The sequence below is a fragment of the Meles meles genome, chromosome 9 (assembly GCF_922984935.1).
Source record: "Meles meles chromosome 9, mMelMel3.1 paternal haplotype, whole genome shotgun sequence".
Classification (NCBI taxonomy): Eukaryota; Metazoa; Chordata; class Mammalia; order Carnivora; family Mustelidae; genus Meles; species Meles meles.
The window spans coordinates 88,636,534-88,663,604 of NC_060074.1; the positions used below are offsets into that span (position 1 = coordinate 88,636,534).

Sequence of the window (27,071 nt, forward strand, 5' to 3'; positions counted from 1 at the left end):
CTTGATCCCAGGCTCCTGGGATCATGACCTGAAGCAAAGGCAGATGTTTAGCCAACTGAACCACCTAAGCATCCAAAACTATTTTCTTTTTTTTTTAACTATTTTTTTTTAAGATTTTATTTATTTGAAAGAGATCACAAGTAGGCAGAGAGGCAGACAGAGAGAGAGGAAGGGAAGCAGGCTCTCCGCCGAGCAGAGAGCCCGTTGCGGGGCTCGATCCCAGGACCCTGAGATCATGACCCTAGCCGAAGGCAGAGGCTTTAACCCACTGAGCCACGCAGGTGCCCCCAAAACTATTTTCATTTTGAACTGTCTTTGTTTAGCTTTCTTTAAGTCTGACTGATACATTTTTTTTTTAGGAAGCGTATGGTTTGTTTTTTTGTATCAAATTGTAATCCAGTCCAGTAAATAGAATCATATAATCCACTCCATTAGTTAAAACACCCAGAGAGGCTACATTCCATATTTGGCTAAGAGTTAGAATGCTGTGAAAAACACTGCTAAGATCATAGAAGTGATTTTGTCTAGCTGGAAGGTTTGGAAAATCTCAGTAAAAGGTTTTACAGCTGTACCTGTCATCTATTTTGAACCTCAGATTATGTTTAATAGAAGGATTTGATATTAACCACTAGGTTTGAGAATCTTTTTCAAAATGGAGAAGTCTGTAATTGAGAAACAATTTTATTTTCCAACACTGGAAGTCTTGGAAGTCTTGGGTTGAACAGTAGTTCTTTCTGTAGTTCATGTCTCTAGATCTGATTATCATATGAGAAAGCAAAAAAAAATTAAAACTGTCAACACTTTTAACATTCTTTCTGGAAACTTTAGCTAAATATACAGATGAATTAGATATTTTTTTATACCTTTCATGTTACCTCACAGCAACCACTTTACCAAATATGGTACCTCCAACTAAAATGGGTCAGCTTTTCTCAAGCCTCCAAAGTCAATGTACTTACTATTCTTCCAACTTCCATTAAGAGTCTTTTTCTTTTTTAAGAACTTATTTTTATTTATTTATTTGAGAGAGAGACAGTGACAGAGATAGCAAGAGAGAGAGAGAGCACAGTGGGGAGGAGATGGAGCAGTAGGCTCCCGCTGACCAGGGAGCCCGGTGTAGGCCTCGATGCCAGGACCCTGGGATCATGACCTGAGCCGAAGGCAGATGCTCAACCGACTGAGCCACCCAGGCACTGCTTCCATTAAGAGTTTTAAAACCCTCTAGCTCTGATTACTTCCTGGTCCTATCTAAAGCCAATACCAGATGTTTTAAGTTTTTGTTATATTAGCATCTCACTTCTTTTTTTTTTTTTTAAAGATTTTATTTATTTATTTGACAGACAGAGAGATCACAAGTAGGTAGAGAGGCAGACAGAGAGAGAGGAGGAAGCAGGCTCGCTGCGGAGCAGAGAACCCGATGCGGGGCTCGATCCCAAGACCCTGAGATCATGACCTGAGCCGAAGGCAGCGGCTTAATCCACTGAGCCACCCAGGCGCCCCTAGCATCTCACTTCTAAGTAATAATTTTTCTTTGAGTAATCTATAACTGGGTAACTACCTACTTCAGAATTAGTGGTTTAAAACAGTAAGAGTTTATTATTTTTCACAACTCTGTGAATTGGCTAGGTGATTCGTCTGCTTAATATGACATGTGTTGAAGTATTGGGACAAGATAAAAATCCAAAATTGTCTTGCTTATGTGGCTGGTAATTGGTGCTGGCTACATGCTAGAGCTCAGTTTATGCAGTTGGCTAGCACCTCAGTTCACATCCATGTAGAACTCTCCATTGGGTTGCTTGGGTTTTTACAGAACATGGTAGATGGCTTCAAAGAGAAACATCCAAAGTTGCAGAAATGGAAGCTGAAGATCTCTTAAAATGAAACTTTGGAGGTTACATGTTACTTCTGCTACATTTCTACTGCTCAAAGCCAGTTATAGCACAAAGCCATTTTTCTGTGTGGGAAGAGAGGTCACAGGATCCCAAACACCAGGTGGCTTGGTTCATTAGGGACCATCTTTGGAATCCAGCTCACACAGAAACGTATTACCCGTAAGTGTGAAGTATGAATGTAAAGATGTAAAGCAGTGAGAATAAGGGTCTAGGAGCCTACCCCAGGCAGGGTAGTTTACTGCCCAAACTAAACCATTCATGAGTAGGTGGAGAGAACACAGACAGGGCCATTAGGAGTGTTACCAGTCGACTGAGAAATTAAAGGAGTTGGGAGAATCCTACAATGAATTTTAAGTTTTTGCTAGAGTCATTTTAATACAGTGGCCTCATTTAACAAATAGGAGGTGAAATAGCTTAAGATATTTAAACCAATGTAGACTTCCCTCTTGATGTTCTGAATGCTCTCACTCTTTATTGTTTAAAAGTTCCCTTTTCTGTGAATCATCATCTGCCTCACCAGCACTAAGAAGACTTGGTAGTAAAGACATATTGAGCTACAACTTATTGTGCAGTGTAGAAGAATGTTAACCAGGATCTCCCACTGCAGTGAAATCATTCTCCTCAGTATCTGAACAACTAGAATCTGCTATTCCCAACTTCATAGACAATGTATCATTATTTAATTCCACAGAGGTATCAGAAATCTACAATTCTCCTTTACAACTAAATCAAGAATTCAAAATGTCCTTCTATCATTGCAGAAGCAACTTTAACTTGAGGAGGCTAAAAAAACTTCTTTCAACAGAACTCACTCACAAGAACACATTGTACACATATTCTTGTCTACCTGGAGCCAGGAGGAGGGAAACCCAAGTCTTGACATTGAAAAAACTGAAACAGACAAATAGATGGTTTTTGCTTCAACCATGAGTCAGAAACCTACTGAGAGTCTCCTAAGAATTAGGCCAAGAATTCTCTTTCCTGGCAAAGTTATGACCAGATAATTTTTGGCCAGTACCTGAGCAGAGATTTATGCCCTGAAGAATGTATGTATATTCTGACTAAATAGAATCCTCATTAAACCTACCAAAGAGTTTTAAATAGTCCCTAATACCATTTATGTGTGTGGAGACTACAATAGATCATCGATGATACTTGGATGGGCGACGGCATGTGGAGACCCCCCCCAACCCAAAACGCAGTTTGCCCAATTCACATATGTTGCCTACAATTCCAAACATGGCTCAGTTTACTCCCTTATTGCTATCCAACTCCCAAAAACTCTAGAACTACAGAAGCTTAAATTCTAACAGTGAGATCCACATCCTCAGTTTCATTACTCTCATTACTCACCCCTGTCCACTTAAAGATTCTTCCAGAACAGAACCGCATGATCATTCTAAGAAGTGGTGTGTTGGTAAATTCAAGAGCCAGCAATCAGAGTATACTTCCAGAATGAATGTTAGTGTATTATTTATTTGCAACAACATGTAAGCAGCAGGTGGGATAAACAAAGAATTAACTCATTCCTCAATAATGCGGGACATTTTGCTAAAACAACACAGTTTCTGAACACTGAAAGCACATTCCTCAGTTTTTTCTTATTCACATTGTAGAAGCTACAGATATAATATACTTACCAGTTATATCTATGTTATTATTTTCTCAGATCTAGAAAAAAATACAATGAAATCAAAACCTGATTTGCAGTGTTTGCCAATTCCCCTAGTGTAAATACTGCCACCATAGCTGACCTACCAAGTAATGTTTATGCATGAAGAATTGGAAAGAGACATCTATGCCCTTATATAATTTTTCTACTATTCAGATACAATAGACATAAATAAACTCAAAAATATAGAATTAGTAAAATGGCTAGGAAGTAATGTTTTGAATATTTATTACCATATTTCTAAACAAGCCTTTGTTTTTGGAATAAATATAGATGCACAGGAAGTTGTCAAGAGGCAACAGGGAGGCCTGGTGCACGTTTCACCCACCTTTTTCCAATGTTGACTTTGCATAATTATAGTACAATAATAAACTAGGAAATTAACACTGATATCATCCATAAAGCTTATTCACATTTCACCAGCTAGTAATATACATTCTCCTCTGTGTGTGTATGTGTGTGTAGATCTGTGCAATTTTATCACACGTGCAGCATCATGTACACAAAATCAAGACAGGGGACTCCTCGATCACCACAAGGCTACCTCATGTCAACCCTTTCTAGCTACTTCTCTCTTGATTCTTAATCCTTAACCTCTGTTCTCTATATCTATACATTTGCTATTTCAAGAATGTTAAGAATGTTATATAAGTTGAAATCACAGTAGGTAACTTTTTGAGGTAGACTTTTTTTTTACTCAACATAATTAATGCCCTTGTGCTCCACCCAAGTTGCTGTAAGTATCAATGGTTTGTTTTTTAATTTAATTTAATCTATTTTTTAAAAAGATTTTATTTATTTTGTGTGTGTGTGTGAGAGAGAGAGAGAGAGCATGAGAGGAGAGGGGTCAGTGGGAGAAACAGACTCCCTGCTGAGCAGGGAGCCCGATGCGGGACTCGATCCCAGGACTCCAGGATCATGACCTGAGCAGAAGGCAGTCGCCCAACCAACCGAGCCACCCAGGCGCCCCATTTTTTTTATATTTAAGAGTAGTATTGCATGGTATGAATGAAGCAGTTTGCTTAACCACTCATCTGTTTTAAAGACATTTGGGTGTTTACAGTTTTTATCTATTATGAATAAAGTTGTTATGAATATCTGTATACATGTTTTTGCATTAAAATAGGTTTTCATTTCTCTGTCATACATTTCCCAAAGTACCATTACTGGGTTGTTGTAAGCACATTTTTAGTTTTAGAAGAAACTGCTAAACTATTTTGCAGAGTGCATATACCATTTTATGTTATAACCAGCACTGTATAGGTGATTCGGTTTCTCTGCAGCCTTACAAGAATTTGGTATTATCACTATTTTTGTTTTAACTTTTGCCATTCTGTACACATTTTTACATTAACATAGGCTAACCAGCTTAGGCTCTCAATATATAGTGAATTTTTAAAAGTACCTACTGTATGCAGGACTCAATATTAAAAAAATCCTCTATTAAATTCCTAAAAATTGTAAATAAAATGAATTAAATTTTCTTTATGGCAAATGTTTCAAAGGGAATTCAGTAGGCCTTCTATTCTTCCTTTCTTTCTTACAGTATTATTTCTATCTTTCTTCATTTTCTCTCATGTAAAGAAATTATGAATATGATTTTAAAATCTTTCTTAAGCTGTACATAACAAATAGCTAACTACAATATGAGTAGGATGAACAGAAGTCTATGAACGTAATTTTTTCGGTATCATATAGTTTCCCTATATCCCAACTTAGTACTTACTAGAAATGTCTCGAAATGCTGTCATGTCTGGTGGCAATGACTGAATTAAGCTTTACCCTTTGGATAACTTATTCTCTCTTTCAGTCATCACACACACATATCCACGAACTTACTGACTTTATTTTTTTTTTCATAAAATTCAAAATTTCCAGGATACACCTAGATTTGCAGAGATAAATAGGTCTCAGTGTGATTCTTCCTTGAGTTTCTGATATTCAGAGGAAAAAACCCTTCTATGTCTGCACTAGATGCATGGTGTTGTACACTGTCATCTGAGAGCTCTCTTCTTTTCCAGATTATGTATTGAAATACATCAAGGGAAGAGCCGGTTTCTATTTATATGACACCATTCTTCCTCGACTTGCTCAAGCCTGGATTACAGTATGTTGTCTAGCTTCTCCAGAAATCTTCCTTTTTCATTTACAATAATAAAAATTCAATTTTTTTGTCCACATGTTTAAAATGTTTTAAAGCTGCCATTCACTAACAGCCTTAGTTTAGTTACACACAAACTGTTTGAATGCCATCAGAACTTCTTAAGCTACAGCTTTCTCCCTAATTATGAGCCATACATTATTGTCTATATCATCTGTCAAATAAACAGCCTTTGTGCTTGCCAAAAGAATATCTGGAGGTGCTCTTATTTATATTGTATGTTGAAAGTATAAACAAAAACACAAGCATGGTTTACTGCATGTTACAATTAATAAACCACCACAATCCAAACATTACCTGCTTTTCCTCCATGTGACAGCATCTCTTTAAGCATAGTTGATTTTTCAGAAAATTTTGTATCCTTAACCTCTGCTAAGGAGAAAAAAAAATACTGTATATTAAACAGTTAGGGACTTATGTTAAAATATGTTGAGAATTTAGTATTTTCTTAATTTTTTTAGCTTTTAAATTTTTTTTTTTTTTTTTTTTTTACTTTGACAGAGAGAGAGATCACAGGTAGGCAGAGAGGCAGGTGGGGGGTGGGGGTGGGAAGCAAACAGAGAGCCAGATGCGGGACTCAATCCCAGGACCCCAAGATAATGACCCCAGCTGAAGGCAGAGGCTTAACCCACAGGGCCACCCAGGTGCCCCCTTTTTTTTTGCTTTTTCAAGAAAAATTGTTTATTTAGTTGAGAGAAAGAGAACACGCAGGTGGGAGGGAGAGGTTGGGGGAGAGAGAGAGAATTCCAAGTAGACTCTCCACCAAGCTCAGAGCTGGATGTGGGGCTGGATCTCACGACTCTAAGATCATGATCTGAGCCGATATCAGGAGTTGGAATGCTTAACCTAATGAGTCACCCAGATGCCCCTAGGTTTTTCGTAAAAATAAGTTGAAACATAAAGGACATGGCTGCTACCATACGAGCATATTGAAAGCAGGTATAGGACTAATTAAGCAGAACGGAAGAAATATTAGCCTAAGTATTAATTAGGCTTCAGACAAACATTAATTTTCAGTTTGAAATCAATTTTACTGTCTTCATTCCTTTCAGTGAATGAGATTCTGATTTTCTAGACGTCTATTTTTAATTCCTATCTTAGGCTATATGTTTATATCCTGATAATTACAATGGACACAAATTAATCTTTAATAATTAAGTGTAATTAATGAAATACTCTTGTCTTTGTATTAGATAATAAGAAACACACTGTAGTAGGTAAAGACAGCTTTTTTTCATTAATCTTTGGTTTTTAATACAATGATTCTTCTTTCCTGACTACTTTCTACATATCGCACAATGTCTTAGGCTTTCTTGTTAATTTTTTTTATTAAAGTAATTCAAGTAAATAACTGACAGTTGCTTAGTACTGTCTGTCCTAGTACCGTGTGCCCCATATTATTTAAATGATATCATGTATTTAACCAGTTAATCTGTAGGACAACTCTATGAAGTAGTACTATTATTATCTGGTTTTACAAACAGAAATGAGAGCATTGAGCATTGAAGTCACCAGATTACACGAATGGTAGGTATAGAACCAATATTTGAACCTGGTAGTTTGGTTTCAGAGTCAGTGAACTTCACTCTTACAGTATACTTCTTTGCATATTTTGACTTTTATGCCCAAAATAGTAGCTTCCCAACCCAACCACACCTCCCTTTAATTCCTGCTAACCAAATCTTGATGGCTTTCGACTATTTTGGCTGTTTCCACTTCTGTTTAGCTCCATATGTTAAAATAATATGAATTTATTGCTTTTCTGTATCTTCTGTATTTGCAACATTATTTTTTCCTACTCCAGAAATTGAGGATTTAATTATAGATCTCCTTCTCTTCATGCCTACAACCTCATAGACACAAATATATTTTCTCTTCATTTACCTCTAAATATGGTACAATCATGATTTAGATTACAGCAATATTGTTTGCATGTTTACAATTGTATAAATATTATTTACAGCTGGTATTGTGAATATATGGCAGAATAGGAACATGTTAAAAAATATGAGAAAGTAGCATATTTGTAATATGAAATTTAGGCATAGAAGATATATCTTCTAACTATTCAGTTTACTCTGATAATGTTTCTCTTATTATACAATCACTTTTTTACAGTTAATAATGCCTTCTTTTAAATTTGCTCGATATTGTCACTGTACTAACTTGAATCTTCAAATTAGTTCTAATAAAATTTAAAACTCTTCTGAGAACAGTGAACTACAACATTAGGTATTTTATCAGTTTGTGGTGGCAAAAGGAGAGAGAGAATGACAGAGAGAGATCCATCCTTCCTCTGGAGCTCTCTGAGCGTTTGCTCTAGTCCAATATGGTTCCCTCTATGGCTGATGAACTGTTGTTGTCCTGGGACTTCTCTTCATGATCATTTTGGGAATCTCATTTTTGTTGTTGTTGTTTTTTTTCTTTTCTCCTTTTTGTGGCTCAGTCTTTCTCAGTAAATACTGAGAAATAATATGTGGAAAGAAAACATCCTAAGACCTTATCTAAAGATCTTTATTCTACCTTCACATTTATTGATAATGTGGTATCATTATAGTTGATTTTGGCTTGGAAATTGAAAATAATTTGTCATCCGAACCTTAAAAGCATCCTTCATTATTCTCTTTCACATTTGGTGATTAGAGTCCCTATATTATTGTGATTATTGATATTTCTAGCATAATTTAATTTTCTCTGTAAAGTTTTAGAATATTTTTTATCCCCAATGTCTTACTTTTTTCTTGTGATGCAATTTACATTAAAAAATATATTTATTATGCTTAATACTCAATGAGCCTCTTTATTCCGAAGGTATATCTTTGTTTGGGGTGAGTTCTTGAAGACTTTCTTTTTTTTTCACATAATTTCCTCCTTTCTATTTCATCTGTTCTCTCATTTTTAACTACTCTTAAACAAGCATTGACCTCTTGTATTAATTATATAATTGTACAGCCTGTTTGTTCTGTTTTTGAGATAATTCCTTAATTTTATATTCCAGAATTTCCTTTGAATTTTTAATTTCTGATTTATTTTTAATTTTCAAGAGCTTTTCCTTGCCTCTGTTTTCTTTAAGTGTATAGTTCACTTGTTCCATAGTTTTTTTCTTTTCTCTTGGAAGATATTAATTATAACTTTCCTCACTTTTTCCCCTTTCTTTTCTTTTTCCATTGTATTGTTTTCTGTTTGTTCTTTTGGACTCTATCCTGCATTTTAAATGTTATTGTCGAATGTGTGGTGATACTTTGTGTTCATTCATTTTTAAAACTGGAACTCTAAAAACCAGGTGCAAGCATTTTGTGCAGGGGAGGAACTTTTTGATTGGTGGGCAGCATTGTACCACAATGAGACCCAATACAAGGATTTGTAGCTCTAATCGATTGGACGGATAGTTTTCCTAGTGGTATCTATAATCATCTTCCTCAGGCGGGCTGGAGGAATGGTGGATATGATCCTGGGTGCATGCATAATTTCTTGGGAGTCAAGTGGGGGAAGTAAATTGGGACTTTTCCCACTTAAAATACAAAATCTTGCTGAATCACTCCATTTTCAGACAAATGGTTCATCCATCTCTTCAGCTGTCCTCGTGTCCCTAAGCCCAGAACTACAATAGTTCATCCTCTCTAGAAGTAAACTCTCGTCTTTGTGGGTGTGGGAAAGGTGCAATAATCTGATTGCACACATTGGAGGAAAGGATCTGGCGTCCAGCAGCGAATTTTACAGACTTTCAACCACCTGTTTCCCATCTCACATGCACCTGGCCTTCAGAAATAACTGTTACCTCCAATTAGTATCCATTTCAATGGTTCTTTGACCTGAGTCAGATGGCTACTCTTTCCTATCCTTCTCTGTCACACAAGGAATTATGTTTTAGGTTCCTGCTGCCAGTCTCCTCCACCTTCCAGCTTTGAAAGAGTGTTGACACTGGTCCCTTATCAGTTGGAGGGTCTTTCTATGTTTATGCCACTTATATTCATTTACTATTATTTTCGTGAGATAGATATGTAGTATTACCCAGAAATAGAGATTAGTATACACTAGTTTTGTTCCCTTATATGATTGTAACTTACACAACTTTCCCAAAGGAAGTACTTGAGAACAATTTTCTTGTCTTATTTTACAGTTTTACATTTTATCTTTAAAGAGCTTAAGATTTTCTAATAAATAATCACACGTGTACTAGCAGAAGTACCAAAACTGATCATGAGTGTCAGCTTTGACTGAACTGAAAACCATTTGAAGAAATATCCTTTAAACTTTAACATGCTTTTCTTCAAATCTAAGTATTGTTGAGAGAAGGAAATATAAGAAAAAGATAACAGATATATATATAGTGTATAAAAATATATGTAGCGAGTTTGTTATGAAATAAGTTAATATGGCCATCAATACAACCAAGTAACAGTTATAAAATAGCAATATTATTTAGAATTCAGTGAAAAAAATGTGACATTTGGAGTCAGTTACCAATTTCAAACAGTCTGGTTCTGTTGTTGCCTCCTAAAAAAAGACTGTCTGTGATTCTCTCTTTCTGTTCTTTTTTTTCCTCTTAATTGCCATTTTTTCCTAGACCAGCTGTAGCATCTATGTCCTGACTTTGATCCAACTACTTACTTTAACCCATAGAGAAAATGTCTCCCATAGACTCTGCATATATCACTGCAATGTCTCCATTCTTGACAAGCTTGCCGTTTTAACACAATAGAATGCAAGGAGAGCTGCACAAAGTGAAACTCTCACAAACGGGGAAAGAGAAAATTAAGACCTCTGTTTAGTAAATATTGGCATAAAAATGCAGTACTTTTCACCTAAAATACTATTGTGAATATATGTGATTGAGATTTCAACAGAGACCCAGAAATTCTTTGTTAGTTGATTTGTCTTCTGTGAGAAGTCATGCTTTAGAGTATTATTATTTATGGTAATGGAAATCATTCTCAAGTTTGTTTCTGGGTAGGGCACTGGAAGAGGGCTTTTGAGTCCCTATAGAGAGAAAGGAAGATGCAGTGTGATAATACCAGTGGTGGCCTCAGTGTAAAAATGGGTATCATATTTGACTTGTTACAACTGTACACTTCTCATTAATTACCTGCTTATAGGAGCCAAAATCTATGTTCAACACAGTGGTAAGTACCAAGTGACATACTAAAATAAAATTTAATTTAAAAAGACACAAATATTAGCCAAGTTTTATTAAGATAGGGAGAAAAGATACATATAAAATATAATGTAAGATATGTTCCTTTCAAAATCCATCATAAGAAAATTACAGATACATTTTTTTGACATGTGGAGACAGAAGGGATTGTTTCCATCCTAGAATATGGGTGGAAAACATTATATACATGATTTTCTTAAAATCATGACTTTTGAGGAAGGTATCCTGGATTCTTATCTAAGCCATCACAATTTATTGCTTATTTTTCAAGTATTAACAAAAGTAGAGAGAATCTTGAAATTCTTCAGAATTATCAAGATTTTGTCATACATTTTTCTCTTTCCTTCCTTCCTATCCATCATTTCTTCCTGTGGTGTGAAGAGTAACGACCCCCAAGGAGGTCCACGTCTTAAAAACCAGAAGATATGAATATTTTACATTATACAGCAGAGGAGAATCATGACTACAGGTGAAATTAAGATGAATCTATTGGCTTTCACAGAGCTAAAACTGGATTATCCAGTTGGGCCCAATGTAATAACAAAAGCTCTTGAAAGTGGAAGAGGGAGGCTATTAGACTATGAAAAAAGAAGTGTCAGAGAGATACAACATTGCTGGCTTTGAAGATGGAGATCAGAACCAAGAAATACTGGCAACTTCTAGAAGCTGAAAAAGGCAAGGAAATGGGAATTTCCCCTAATGCCTCCAGAAAGGAATCCTGCCAAAACCTTGAGTTTGATCTAGTGAGACATATGCTGACACTGTAACCTGCAGAACTGTAAGATAATGTGGGTGGATTAAGTGTGTGGTAGCTTATTTGTTAGCATTCTTATTGGGGGGAGGGGAGGCAGAGGAATTTCAAAGCCAACTCTCAACTTTCTATCATTTCATTCCCATGTGCTGGGTTTATCTATTTAAAAATATTCATATCTTCTTACATCCTAAGTAGCTGTCATAGCTAACAAGTTGAATAAAATTCTTCCCTGTTAGTGTGTCCTCAATTCTCTTAGCAATGCGTTTTTATTGGTACTATACTAGTGCTATCACCATACACAGAAGAGTTATCACACTGCCTTTAAATGTTTTTATTTTATTTTATTTTATTTTATTTTATTTTATTTTATTTGAGAAGGAGTGAGAGAGAGGGCATGAGAAGGGAGGGGGGTCAGAAGGAGCAGCAAACTTCATGATGAGCAGGGAGCCCAATGCAGAACTCAATCCTGGGACTCCCGGGTCATAACCTGAGGCAAAGGTAGATTTTCAGCCTACTGAGCCACCCAGGTGGTCTCACATTACCTTTGAAACACAGTAATTGGACTTACTACTCCTAGTGAGACGGTCTTTGAATCAAGATACAAAGAAAATCTACAAATTGCATTTACTAATGTCTCTTTGGTTTCACTACATGAGAACAGTCCATTCTCCCTCACCTCTTCCATATTCATCCATTGACTTTTTGAGGAAACCCAGTGAGCTGCCATGTAGCATCCCCCACATTTGCTTCTTTGTGGGGCCATTACACTTCTCTATGCCCCAGTTTTTTTACACTGGAAAATAGTCCTAAGAGTTTGACTGGATTGAATTTCATCAATTCCCGAGACTACTGTGCAAGTGATGCTGCCTCCTTCATGTTGTGCCACATCAAGGACATAGTTACTATCTAATTTTAAATACAATTTCTCTTAAAATATATCTTTCCTAACTCTGCCAACTGAAAATCCTGGAAACTATGATTAACTCGATTATAATGAGCACTCTTACTGTTTAGATTATGGTTTCTAAATATCATTTTCTTCCAAAAGCAACACATATTCTTAGAGAAATAAGTGATGTCAGGATTGAGATAAGAAATATACAAGGTGAGCATGCATCTTCTTATACCAAAAACAATAAATATATAAACAAAAAAGTTAAAGTAATATCAAAAGGACTCAGGAGCTGAAATTAAAGAGTCAGAAATTAGAAAACTGGAGCATTGATAAAAATAATTGGAATAAACTAAAACACATCATAAATATTTAAATGTATGAGTCCATAATATTCCTCTTTATAAATGTCTTGCTGAGATTAAAATATATCACTGGAGGGCAGAAAATGAATTTTATGTCTTAAAAACACATAATATAGATGCTAATGACCCACACAAGCATCAAACCCATCATCTTGTTACAGGATGCCTTAATTCAGTGATGTCTAATGTGCTTTATGATATGATACCTTCAGGGTGTTTGCAGTTTTCTTAAAGGTGATGCAAAAACCTATTTACTTAAAAATCAATGCTCTAACAATTTCAGTTTATGGAACAAAAGCAGAACACAATTTGAATGTGAACTCACACAGTTTTGACCTCAAGGAGAAAGTTTCCTAGCAGAAAATATGTGTAGAAAAAGTTTCTTTAATTTGAAATTTGGTTATTGCCCTCACACCCAGCCTTTTCCCCAGTCAGTTTTGTATGGTAAGTATACTTCAGTGTTACACAGACAGCTCTATGTATTACAACAGTTCCCAAGGATATCACTCTAAACGAATTTATATAAATGTGCATGAACTATTAAAAAGGCACAATTCATTTTCTACTAGGAAAATAGGAAGTGCCTAATATTTGTTTCTAGTCATAAAACATGACAGTTTAACATATTGTTTGGGGTTAGATACTGAAAAACAAAAGTAAAAATCAATGGCCAGAAAAAGCCTTTTAAAATGAGATGGCATGAAAGTAAGAAATTCTAAGAACCCCAAAATGAAATAAAAGCAGGAACCTGGGAAGTAAAAGTATGGTTTTCATCTTAAGAGTTTCTGCCATATCCTGAAGTCATTGAGCTTCAGTGCTGGTAACTAAATGAGACATTGAACAAGCTCAGGACCAGCCAACGAAGTAAACTGATCCAAGAGTCCTACATAATGTTGGCAACCAAAGAATATGTAAAAGAACAGCAAGAAAAATTAGTATCTTCAGAGAATTTGCAACTCTAAATTGGCCCTTGTAAGGATTAACACATCCAGTCTCATACTACCCATGTGATCTGAAAACACTGAAAACAAAAATTTTAGGGGTGCCTGGGTGATACAGTTAAGCATCCAACTCTTGTTTTTGGTTCAGATTGTGATCTCAGGGTCATGATATGGAGCCCCACATCAGCTCTGCTCCCAGGAGGGAGTCAGCTAAAGTTTCTCCCTCCCACAATCTCCCCTCCCCCCTCCAATAAATAATCTTAAAAAAAATTTAAGTGTTCTTGTGTTAGAAATGACCCTGAGTAAATGGCAGAAGCAAAAATGAGTATCTTTAGAAAGACATACTTTAACCCAATTCTCAAAGAATTCCAAGGGGGGGGGGTGGTCAATAAAATGAGAGGGTTAAAGTTAGCCAAAACAAAAAAAATTTAAAAAAATTTTAAAAAAAGTTAACAAGTAGAATACACACAAGAAAATAAGCATTATTTGTGAAAACCAACAGAAACAACTGAAATTTACCATATGCTAGATATAGAATATAAAAGGCTAATGGTTATTAACACTAGATGAAAGAAATTCTCAGATTGGCTTTCCTAGAAATAGAGCTTAAGCTGGGATTTGTATTAATATAGTTTTCTTTAAAAAGATTTGAGAGTGAGTGGAAGGAGGGGCAGAGAAGGAATTTTCAAGCAGACTCTCCAGCGAGCATGGAGCCACACGTGGGGCTCAATCCCATGACCCGCAAGATCGTGACCTAAGTGGAAACCAAGAGTCTGACACTTAACCAACTGAGCCACCCAGGTGCCCTTGGATTATTATGTGTTATTGAAGGGGAGCTCATCAGGAAAAACTTCAGACAACTTCCCAGACAATATGGGAAAGGAAAAGAGCTGAACAAGGGTAAAACTCAGGTAAAATTCTAGTGTTGACTTAATCCACAGATTAAGGATGGTTTCTGAAGCATAAACCGCAGTGTATGTATATGTCTTCATTATGTTCCTCCTACTTCTGTGGAAGTTATACATTCATTCTGTTATTTCAGTAATCACCCTATTTTAGCCCGCATACATGACAAAAGCTATCAGCAACTACTATTTGCAAGTATCAAGAGAACTCTCATTTCCTACTGGTTAGAATGGAAACTGGCCCAACCTCTTGGGAGAAGAGTTTAATGTTGCACTGTGAAGTTGAACATGTGTGTGTCCTATGACCCGACATTTTCAGAGTTATATGTCCTGACATTTTCAGAGTTATATGTCCTAGGCAAACATTTGAACCTGTGTACCAAGAATGTTAATAGCAGCATTGCTGCAATGTTAAAAATATTTGGGAAAACTCAATGTTCATTAGTAGTGGAAAAATGAGTAATCCCCAAAATAAATACTAAATTAGTAACTCCAATTATAACCAGAACACTGAGCAGCAATGAAAATGGGTACAAAGCTGTACGTAACAAATGAGTAAATCAAAAACTTGGTTTTGAGTAAAAGAAGCAGAATATATACAATTATATTTACACAAAGTTCACACACACAGTATCGGCTAATGTATTTTTATGGGTATGTACACAGATATAAACCTTCAATGAAAGTAAGGGAATGATTAACACAAAATATTATTTGATGGTTATCTCTGGATTTGGGGAGGAAGGGGAATACAAGCAGGGAAAAAGGGCATTTCTAATACTCTACTTCCTAGCCTGTGTGATGAAGACATAGTACTGAGTATTCTTTGAATAATTTGTATACATAATTTGATGTGATTTTAATGTGATTAGCAAGAATTTTTTTTTAATTTTTTGCACAGTATTTAAGAACTTGAAACTTACAATCACCTTCATACACCCTCATTTGGCCATCTAATTAATACCCTTGAGATTTTTCTCTTATAGTATCATCTGTTTTTCTTTCATAAAACCTATAGTTTGTAATCATATATTTACTTGGGTGTTCGTATGTTTTATTACCTCTTTCTCCCACTAAGCTGCATGTTTCCTGAGAACTGAAACCATGTCTGTTTCGCTTACTCCTGTGAGATTCAAAATGATTTCTTCTCTGTGAAGTTGTGCAGGGTCAAATAAGATAACTTATGAATAGATCAGTATTATACATGGTACATGGCAAGTACTCAATCATTTATCACTGTAGGTGCTGATATTGCTGTCAGTTCTGCATCTTTTTTATTTAACTCTAGTGGTTGTCTAAGTTAATTTCATTCAAATTTGTTCATCAGGGGTACTAATTATGTTGTAGTCATTCCTTCTTCCTGCCCAGGTATATGAATGTAGACTATTTTGCCAATTCATGAATAATAGCTGTAGCAACAACAGCTGAAAACCAGGAAAGTCCTATAGGGTTGAGTGTGACTGTAGTTTTCCTAGTGGAAAGAACAGCCCATAGATTTGGGTCAGAGGCTGAGAGATGAAGCACTCATTTGCTAATTCTAATTCTCAGTCGCAAGTATCTTGGGATGACTTGTTTCACCACTGCAGAGATAGGTACCATGGACAGACTTCTATCAGCATAAGTCCCCATTAAAAAAATAAGGAATTACGGTACTACCAAATAAAGGGACAACTTTGTGAAATGGATTAGGACCCAAGAGTCAGCTGGGAAATAAATGTAATAAGTCTCAACCAACACTTGTTGTAATAAGATAAAATGAATAATAAATAGTAGAGCATAGACCAATAATTTATGACACTTCTGCTTTTTCGATAGATGTGTCTTTTTAAAAATCATCTATTCACTGTGAGAAGCATGCTAATGCCAGGGATGGTAACATGACAGAATGGCCAGTGGCAACTGTAAGAACTGTTGACTAAAAACTGAAAAATAAATTCTTTCACAGATGTTAAAATATGATACAATTTGTATATTAGAATCAATAAATAAGGTATAAACACATATAAATACTAGTCTCTGATATTAAATATATTTCTTAGTGTGGGCTGTGGCCAAAATATTTGAAAGCTACTGTCCTAGAAAATATATTTTTTCTTCCTTAGAATTGGATGGAATATTGCAAAATCATGCCTATATCAGACTGTGAAATTATAGTGACTATAAGAAACTCTTTGGTAAATTAAAGCTAAAGTAACATTTCTAAAATTGACACAAAAGAACTGCACATACATTATGAAGTTGTCAAATTGTAAATTAAGTCAACATAAAACATTCACTGACCATGAAATGTGACAGCTAAGATTGTGTACATAATACTTAGACCAGTAAAACTTTGATCCACCAAGCATGAAGAAATTGGACAGACATGTGGATTCCTCAGAATCATAGACTCTTGGAAAAAATACATCTGAATTTTCTGTAAAGTATATAATTCATTGCCAAGTATGTGTAGTCAGTTTTGGAAAACTTCTAATCATTAAAATTTGAAAATAATAACAAAATAACCATAGAAACTGTCAGTAACACTTGCTGAAGTTGTTCTAGAAAACGCTGCTATTTTTGATTTCTGCAGAGTCAAGTGCAGAAGTGAGTAGACTGATAAACTTATGAACATCATGAAAAGAGTTGTAGAGAGGAACTGGAGCCACTCGGATGCCATTTGGTTCTCGCTTGTCACACTGGGGGCGGGGAAGGAAATAAAGTCACAATAACGTTATCATTACTCACATGATGAAAAATCTACATGCAAGATAAACTTACATAAAGCAATCATGCTGATTTCCCTAAAACTTAATATATAAACATTTTTTTTTACTTGTAGTAAAGCATGTTTCTGTGTTATTGGAAACTCTCCTCTTAATAATAGCTAAAATATGAATATCATGTGTATCCAAAAGTTTTCCTGAAATCTACTCAGCAATCATCTTGAAGTGTTCAGTAAGTCATAGATATAATTTACTGGTGGGGAGACTCTGGAGAGACTAGAACCCTTGGGCGAATTTAAATGAATGAGAACCTCCTGGGATGTGGAGAGTTTTAGTCAACAGTCTTTACATTGGATCCTTTAATCTCTTATCACATCAGTAAGGAGTTGGCGCTATCTCTGAAACGTCACCAAATAATTTGATCTAGACTGAAGACCGCTATGACTGATCTTCAAAAATTACCAACTGTGAGTTAGTACACTCAATATTCGGTTTATGTGCGCTGGACCATATAATTCTCACAACTACTTTTGGAGACATTTTTGCTCCCAAAATGGAGATGCAAAAACTCAAACCAACAGAGGTGAATTAACTTTCCTGGAGCACACAGCTTACAAATGGTAAAACTTGACTTGGAACGCTGAGATACAGATCCGTGCCTCTGGAATCTGAGATACCCTCTCCTCAGGACCACATGACTGGAGCAATTCCTATACTACACTGTCCCTGGAGATAGATACATGACCACCGTTTCTCCTGAAATGACCCTACTAATGCTTATTTTCTTCAAGAGACTATAAACAGATCATTAAGGGCCTCAGAGTTAAAAAAAAAAAAAAATTATTCCCTACAATGTTAACACCCCTGAGATGGGTCTGCAGGGGTTTCTTTGTTGTTGTTTTTTTTTTTTTTTTTGACTAAAATGACGAGACTGAAATGACTCGGCTCAAACAAACAGCTAAATAAGACTGACTTCTTTTCTTCCTCCCCACTATGTTATGTTATTTAATTCTGTATATTCAATAAACATACATATTTGGGCTTTCATTGGCAAAAACTAGTGAAAACATGTCCTAATTGATTATAATGAAACATTTTTTTTTTCGGCTCAAACTGTAATGAAAAGAATGAATAAATTATAGAAGATGGGTTCCTATATTCAAAATTTGTGGTTTCTTCCCTTTTATCAGAAACGACAGAGCTCTATGCCTTCAATTAGCACAGTGATGAATATTTAGTTGACAATCTATCCTCATTGACTGACCAATGTGAAATAACATGCAACAGTAAATTAACCAAAGAACCCAAATTTTATCCCCAACACGCAACCCAGAGAGAAAACTGGGAAGCAAAGCAAGAGATATACTTACAATCACTCCTCGTTTTTCTAGTTCTTGGAAAACACATTTTATTGGAACAGAAAACGTTAGTGTAAGCTGGCATCCGCGGTCCTCTATACCGGCTGGAGTAATTATGTTCACAAATGGTTTCTTGGTATCTGCTTTATCTTTGTTATAATAATGCTTGATCAAGTATTCCAGATAACCAGTGAGCAAAATAGATTTTCTCCTCAGTGCTTTCATAGTTGCTTGCTTAAAGATCTACAGAATAAGAAGCGATCTGATTAACAGTGTCTTGTTGATGTACAACGAAGCAAAAATTAACTGAGAACCATGTTAAAAAAGGAAATGCCCACTTTCAACCTTTCCAAAAACATCCCATTTTAGATAATCCTTCGTAAAAACATGTCCTCTTTTAAATGCTTGGCCACTGAAAGCCGAATACAAAGTTGCTGTGACAGGAAAAACCGTACAAATGTCATTTAAACAATACTTGCAAAAGAAGAAGAAGAAAAATAAGGATAACATTCTTTTAGAGTTATTTTAAATCAACTTAGTATAATTAATGTAAGTAAAACATACCTTAACAAATGCATTTAAAGATCATGAAATTCAAACCTTTTCCTCACAACCATTTTACTTAATCACAATCAAGAAGACTTTTTTTTTCTATTCTGACAGTTTTTTTGATCCACACAGTATAATAAGGGCTAAACACGCTTGTACATATGAAAGGCAGTGTGACCGAGATTACTTTTAATTGTTCTACCAATTCCTGAATCTCCCCAGTTAACAGCAAGGAAAGAAGCAGTTAAATAATAAAACAAGTATTGTCAGACAGGGAAGCAAGTAATGTTAGATAATATATATGTTAGTACTGAGGCCATTAGGCTCGCGTTTCTGTGTGTGTGTGTTTCTGTCTCTCTTCCCTCCCTCCCTCTCACTCTTTCCTTTTATCTTTCCTCCTTCTTTCATCATTTTTTCCCCTGCTAAACTCCAGCACTGGTGTGAACACACTACCATTTGCAGCCTGAGGTGTCTTATATTAAGATGAGTGACAGGTGCACACAGTAACTGTTGTTGGAACATTAGAGGTCAAAACAGACATGCTTTTCTAGCTTATCTCTTAAGGTCAAGCAGAGTTTAAAAATATATCCTACATATAAGAACTGAATGAACTTCAAACAGCGCGATGTACTGGCATGTCACTTAATATCCCTTTTCTGGATCATTATTATGTCACAGAGCAAAGACAGGGTCGTTCAGTGACATCTAGACTTTATGAAGCTTGGGAAAATAGTTATTTCTGTATATGCACGGGGCATGTGTGAGAAGGCATTCTAATAGAACTCAAACCATCTGGGCAAAGATTTCCTTGATCTATATGGCACAGAAGCTGCAGATTTGGCTGAAGGAGACAAAGGGATTTGTATCGAAGGTAACAGTATCCAAGGAAGATGGGAGAAACAGGAATGAATGGCATTGGTCTCTGTCCTCAACCCCACATCACAGACTGTAGAAGCAGGTCGAGTTGTGCAGATCTTAGAAGGTACCTGGGATGGGCAGTACAAGGAGGTAACCCGAGTCACTCAGGTAGCCCGAGCTACACTGCGTCTGACAAGAGCCATCTCTTCACTGTCTGCTGTAAAACAAAATGTGAGTGGATCTGGCACAAGGCGGACTCAGTGGAACACAGCCAACTTTTGGATCAAGAGAGCCTGAATCAAGAATCAATTCCCACAGAGGGCAGGAGAAGGGAGAAGCAAAGCACGCCCCACCAGTGGTTTTGTTGGCAGGATAGGAATAAAAAAATAGGAGAGGAATTTTTCCAAGCTTCTCTTTGGAGATTAATAATAATTCAAGGAACATTTGATTTATAAATAATTCTGAAAAATTTTCTGGGTCTGCTATAAGCCCCATAAGATACAGGTAGGAGCAATGTGTGAAATACTACTTTTAACGATATTTCATTTGTATTCTTAGGTTAGTAAGACTTTGGGGAATATTACTTAAGTTTATAGGTTTTTTTTTTAAGGAGATTTTATTCTTGCAGATTTCTCTGATAGCTAGAAACCCATTTTTTTATGACAAGTAGTCCCAAATTTAACATACCGTTACTCTTTGATAATAAAATAACTTTTAAATATGAAACCATTTTCTATCATTAAACCACAGTAAGGGCAGCTAGACTGTGAGACGCTCTTAAAATCCTCTCAGAGGCTGTAAAGGTCTGTTCTAAGAACTCACATAAAAATATTAAAAGGGGGTGGTGGTGGCTGGTGGCTCAGTTGGTTAAACAACTCCCTTTAACTTGGGTCCTGATCCTGGAATCCATTCCCTTATCTGGCTCCCTGCTCAGCGGGGAGTCTGCTTCTCCTTAGGCCCCTCCCCACTCTCATATGCATGCTTGCTCTCTCTCATTCTCTCTTTCAAATAAATAGATTAAATATTTTTTTAAAATATTAAGAGGGGATAACAGGAGTTAACTGAAGAATACAATAAATTTCTTTTTGTTGTCTCATTATTTCTATGCTTTCTATACTGAGAAAGAATTTTTTTTTTAAGTAGAAAAACTAAAAACTGTAGTTTGAAAATATTCAGCTTATAACAATTTTTGGCAGAGTTTCAACTACATAGGTTATTTTTCTTACTAAGAAAAATGAATACAAAGCTAAAAAAGTTAGAGAAGTTTAAATGGGAAAAAATTAGTATGATGTTTTCTACTGTCACATTTTTTTCTCTTAAATTCTTAAAATTGGCCACCTAATAACTTTCTGCGTAATCACACAGTACACTTCTTCTTACTTGCTGTATATTTTAGTTGAAAGCTCCAATTTTGTATTTTGGAGCTATTTATTTCATTATAAATTCATATACTGAAAGAGTCTAAAAATCGTCTACCTATCACTGAATACAAGTATGGCCCTTCAAAATACAACAGATATATTTTTTTATTTCAAATTCGCAGTTGGAAGACTGAGATTTCTGAAGTAATTTTCTATAAATATCTTCATTTTAAAAACGAGACAAATGAACTCAAGAGTACATGTAGTCAAGTGACAGTTGTCACCTAAGGTCACACTCAGTGTCCCAATGAAGGCTAAAGTATGCCTCCTGGTTCCTACCCTAGATTCCCTTGAGCCACATTTTTGTTATATATCAAATTTGTACCATATTTGTACCGTACATATTTCTATTTGTACTATATAAATATGTGGTATAGGGGCACCTGGGTGGCTCAGTGGGTTAAAGCCTCTGCCTTCGGCTCAGGTCATGATCCCGGGGTCTGGGATTGAGCCCTACATCAGGCTCTCTGCTCAGGGGGGAGCCTGCTTCCTCATCTCTCTCTGCCTGCCTCTGCCTACTTGTGATCTCTGTCTGTCAAATAAATAAATAAAATCTTAAAAAAAAAAAGAAAAATATGTGGAATATGTGGATAAATAGCCAATAATATAAAGAAAAATACAGTTTGAAAATGATTATAAGGTGCTCTTTTTCATACCCTCATTCAACTGAATGCACAAGTAATTATAAACAAAATCATATTAATATTTTAAAAGATCATATTGTCAAACTGGTATCATATCCATGTGCACTGATCCTCAGGTTTAGAATCTCTCCTCCAGTTGATTTCTGACTATGCTGGATATTTTTTGAAAGACAAGTAGCTACAACAAGGAAAGGCACTTTGATTCATGCATCTATTTCTCATTTATTTGAACTTTAATTACCTGTCTCTTATAATGCTATGATGTAAACAAGGGCAGGAACAACATAAAGGCAGCCCTCATGCTTACTCATATGGCATGTAGGGAGTAGAATATTTTAGTTCTTGGGTAAAGAATAAGAAGCAAAGAGATGCATTGTTTTGTCATTTCAGAATTTTGCAATTTATAACGGGGAGGAAGAATTTCAAAAAACACTTTTTTTCAACACAATGCTGGATTAGTTAAAAATAATTTTGGTTAGAATGGAGCCCAGCAGCAAATAACTTAAGTAAGGTATTTCTAGGAGGCTCAAGAGAAATACTTAAGTGATAAGATGCTCCAAAGAAGTACAATCCCACTTCTTGTTGGTTTTAGAGTGTTTTTGCTGAGTTTAAGTGTTAAAGAAAGAAAATAAATCAATCTTCAGATTCCAGCTGAAAACAAAAACTTTGTCCAGGTGACTATAATACAGTATGATGTGGCGGTAAACATTTCTGAGCTTTTTATCGTTCAAGCCTAGCCTGGAGAACCAGTGGTAGAAAAACTGAAAATGTGACTTCTTTTTCATGGCAGAAGGGGTAAATACTTGAAACCACTCCATTGCAGAAACATACTAAAGTTAGAGTGTCTAAAATTTCTAGATCTGGCTGAGAACTCATTTGCAAAGATAAGGAAAATCAGATCAAATAACTTTAAGTACTAGTTCTTCCTAAGTTACACCTTGGTGCTTTTCATACTGAAACTTATTTTCTTCCTGATTCAAACTTGCAAAGTGAGCAAAATTTTTATTTCATTTTGAAACATTTAACAGAAGTGTTTCTCTGAATAGATACTATAAAAACAATTCAAATATCATTATCTGACTTGCTAAGCAGATTCCCTCACTACTTCCCCCAAAAAATTTAAAAAAATTTTTTCACTGGCTGAGAAAAATCTTGTTACTGGGTCTATTTTCAATTAAAAAAAAAAAACAAAAACCTGCCAAAAAAGCGTAAACAACACAAGCTCCATCTAGTGGTCACACTGAGAAGGTGCTTTTTAAACTGGGATGAAGTGAAATGAGTTAATTACCACTGTAGAGTGGTGAGGGTGTATTGAAAAAAAAAAAAAAAAAAAAAAAAGGAACTTGACACTGACACTGCCACCCAGTGGCCAAAATGAGAAACTGCTTTCCGTGGTCACAAAATCCTAGAATGTAGGTTTAGAAAAGATCTTCGAATTCTATCCAGTCATTCGCTCCGAAATACTCCACAACAGGATTTCCTAAAATATCACAAACTAGGTGATTTTAAAACACTCTCAATTTAAAAAGTCAAATTCTCTTTTGAATAGCTATATATTTAAAATCTGTTAGAAATGCGTATTTACAAAAAAACCCTACATATCTACCTAAAATATATTTTACTCTATGTATGTATATAAAAATGTATTTACTTAATATATGTATTAATATTAACTATATAGCATATAATTATTTAATATATATTTACTTAAATAAATTTAGTCTCAAACTGAAATTAATTAATATCCAAATAATTAAGTTCCATAGATACACATATGAATATTAATACAAACATAAATGGACAGGTAGAGTTGGTAAGTATCTATCTATATAAATAGGTAGAAAGGTAGATAAGCACATCCAGAAAACCAAGTTGATTCCTTGGATATTCTTAATTAGGGTAAAACTAATTTTAGCTGTAAGTATGAATTTACTAAAAAATCTATACTGAGGCAGTAATAGTAGAGATTATACAAGAATATAATGCCACAGACACTCCAGTTTAAAAAAAAATCAACTTAACCTCATGAGACAACCTTACTCAAACTTTGGCTTACTTTGAAGGTCTCTATTTTTTTTCCGTAAGTATATAGTTTTGTGACATGGCACTTTGTGACATGACACTTTTCACTGACTCCCAGAACCAGCAGCAGCAGAGTCCCCAGTAATCACAACAATGTCCGGCACATAATACTTTAATAGATAAATGCTGAATAAGTAAATTAATGAAGAATTAAATATTGCATGGTTATTTTGTAATAGACAGACCATGAGAAGATTGAACAACTTATTCAAGTTCATACAAATTCTAAGTGGAACTAAAAATATGTATTCCCTGGATCAGTTCCAAAACATTTATCAAGTGCCAACGTTTATTATGTGCCAAGCACAGTGCTGAGGCTGGGGATAGAAATCAAAGATGGCAATTAGCCCAAAGTCACTGTCCTGAAGGAGAATGCTGGCCTTTGATCACTGCTTATACACAGTGCACATTAATCTTGCTATTTAGCAGAGACAGTCCTACGACAGGTCACAGTCAAGTAAAGACATTGGTAAAGATGTGCAAAGTTGAAGGGGCGCCTGGGTGGCTCAGTGGGTTAAAGCCTCTGCCTTCGGCTTGGGTCATGATCCCAGGATCCTGGGATGGAGCCCCAGATCGGGCTCTCTGCTCAGCAGGGAACCTGCTTCCTCCTCTCTCTCTCTGCCTGTCTCTCTGCCTACTTGTGATCTCTCTGTCAAATAAATAGATAGATAAAAAATCTTAAAAAAAAAAAAAAAGATGTGCGAAGTTGAAGCATAGATCACTTACCTCTAAGCTAGCATGTAAGGAGCAGACCAACAAAATGGGAGGGTTTGAAATTCGAAATCCACTGACCCCAGGGATTAACTGTAGTTCTGAAAAATGAACATCATGTTATTTTTTAATAGAATGCACCTTAAAAAATATCCTCTGTCGTCTTTTTTTTTTTTAATGACACTGACGTAGTAGAGAGAAAGAGTAATATTTAAAACCTTTTATTCCTAAGCTTTCTGAGGTATTTAAAAGAAACTCCACGGGCCTAAAATAGTGGCATATTTCTCCTTCACCTGCAATGTCTGTCTCACCTGCAATGTCTGTCTCCCCTGTCCCCATTTTCGTAGCAGCCTACCAAATCCTAGAGCTCTTAGACCATAAAAATGATCTTTTGTACTCTGAACCACATCCTCTGTCCTCCCAGCGTTCCTTATTCTGCCCATGCTTTGCTTTTTCTACCAGAAAACCATGTCAGTGAGAGAAAAACATCAAGATTTTAATGGTTTGTAATTGTAATGCCATCCAAAGGCAGAAATATGAATGAAATGACCTAGGAAGGTGACTTTTAGCAATAAGATTATTAGGTCATTTGGCTTCTACTAGGGGAGGGCAAAGGCTTTAAAAAAAAAAAAGATTTAAAGGGCGCCTGGGTGGCTCAATGGGTTAAGCCTCTGCTTTTGGCTCAGGTCGTGGTCTCAGTGTTCTGGCATTGAGCCCTGCGTCGGGCTCTCTGCCGGGCGGGGAGCCTGCTTCCCCCTTTCTGTCAGCCTGCTGCTCTGCCTACTTGTGATCTCTCTCTCTCTGTCAAATAAATAAATAAAATCTTTTTAAAAAATGATTTAAGTACGATATATTTAAAAGGTAAATTAATAACAGATATTATCCTGATTACAATCAATTAGATTGACTAGTAACCAATCAAATGCAATACAGTTAAGATTGCTAGTTGGAGATCGAATTAAAGCTAAGACTGACTTAAAGAGCATTAGAACGTATTCTAGGTCTGTAGAGATGCATCTAATCCAGGGCTAAATAAACTATGTCCTGGGGACCAACTCTGGCCCTCGACTTGTTTTTTAAATAAAGTTTCATTGGAACATAGCCACATTCACTCATTTATGTCTATGACCATTTTAGAAGCACAATGGCAGAACTGAGTATTTGCCAGAGAGACAGCATAGCTCGAAAAGGTTAAAAGATCTCATCTCTGGCCTTTCAGAGAGAGACTTGGCCCACTCCTGATACAGTCCCATTCTCTCGTTTACAGATAAGAAAACCCATCACAAAAGATTTAAGTAACTGACATAACCACAGAGCTAATTATTCCAGCAGCCAGGATAAAATACAGGTTTCTTGATTGGAATGAAAGAGCCCGACTTACTCATTTGTATCTTGATTTTTGCGAATGTGAATTTATTTAAAATAGTTAATTCAGGTTGGTAGCAGTCTGAAGGGTCCAATTGAACTGAAACTCTCAAAACATTTAGGAAGCTTTCTGTCTCCGACGTGACTGAAGAATAGAGTCAGTCACTCAGGAAAAAGTAGGGCAGTCTGGCAACACACCGCACATGGTGTACTTTTATTTCTATCTGCTGGGGTTCAACTGCTATTGTTTGGTGTGTGGCAAAAGCCACAAAAGGAAAAACTGACAAAAGAGAGCTAAAAACGAACATTTATCCGACAGCACTATTATGTACGTGCTACTTGGTTTACAGCTTTGAACCTGTCTCACTCTCCCATCAGACCCCAACAGACACAGATTTCATTATTCACATTAGATATGAGAGAAGGAAAACAAAAGACCCAAGATGATGTAATCTGTGCAGCATCAGAAAACGATTAAGCAGCAAAGTGGGACTGACACCTGTCTTTTCGGGTCTGCCTACAAGCAAAACATTCCTTTCTGTCTTCACTGCCTGATGTTTTGGGTCCTCAGTATTGATGAGATCTCAGTCCTGTACATTACATTACATTTCGCTTCCACTTATCTCCCTACAAAGGGACAG

At 35.9% G+C, this 27,071-nt stretch overlaps 1 protein-coding gene across 1 annotated transcript in view; it reads right to left on the reverse strand.

Annotated features, from left to right (window-relative positions):
- Window positions 1-14,617: 14,617 nt before the first annotated feature.
- Window positions 14,618-27,071, reverse strand: part of KYNU (kynureninase) — a 110,893-nt gene continuing 98,439 nt past the window's right edge. Inside the window, exons 13-15 of the mRNA XM_046017984.1 lie at window positions 25,081-25,166; window positions 18,813-19,043; window positions 14,618-17,415 (exon numbers count right to left, since the gene is read on the reverse strand). Of these exons, the coding sequence (XP_045873940.1) occupies window positions 17,278-17,415; window positions 18,813-19,043; window positions 25,081-25,166 (455 nt within the window). The 3' untranslated portion in view covers window positions 14,618-17,277. The remainder of the gene's footprint in view (window positions 17,416-18,812; window positions 19,044-25,080; window positions 25,167-27,071) is intronic.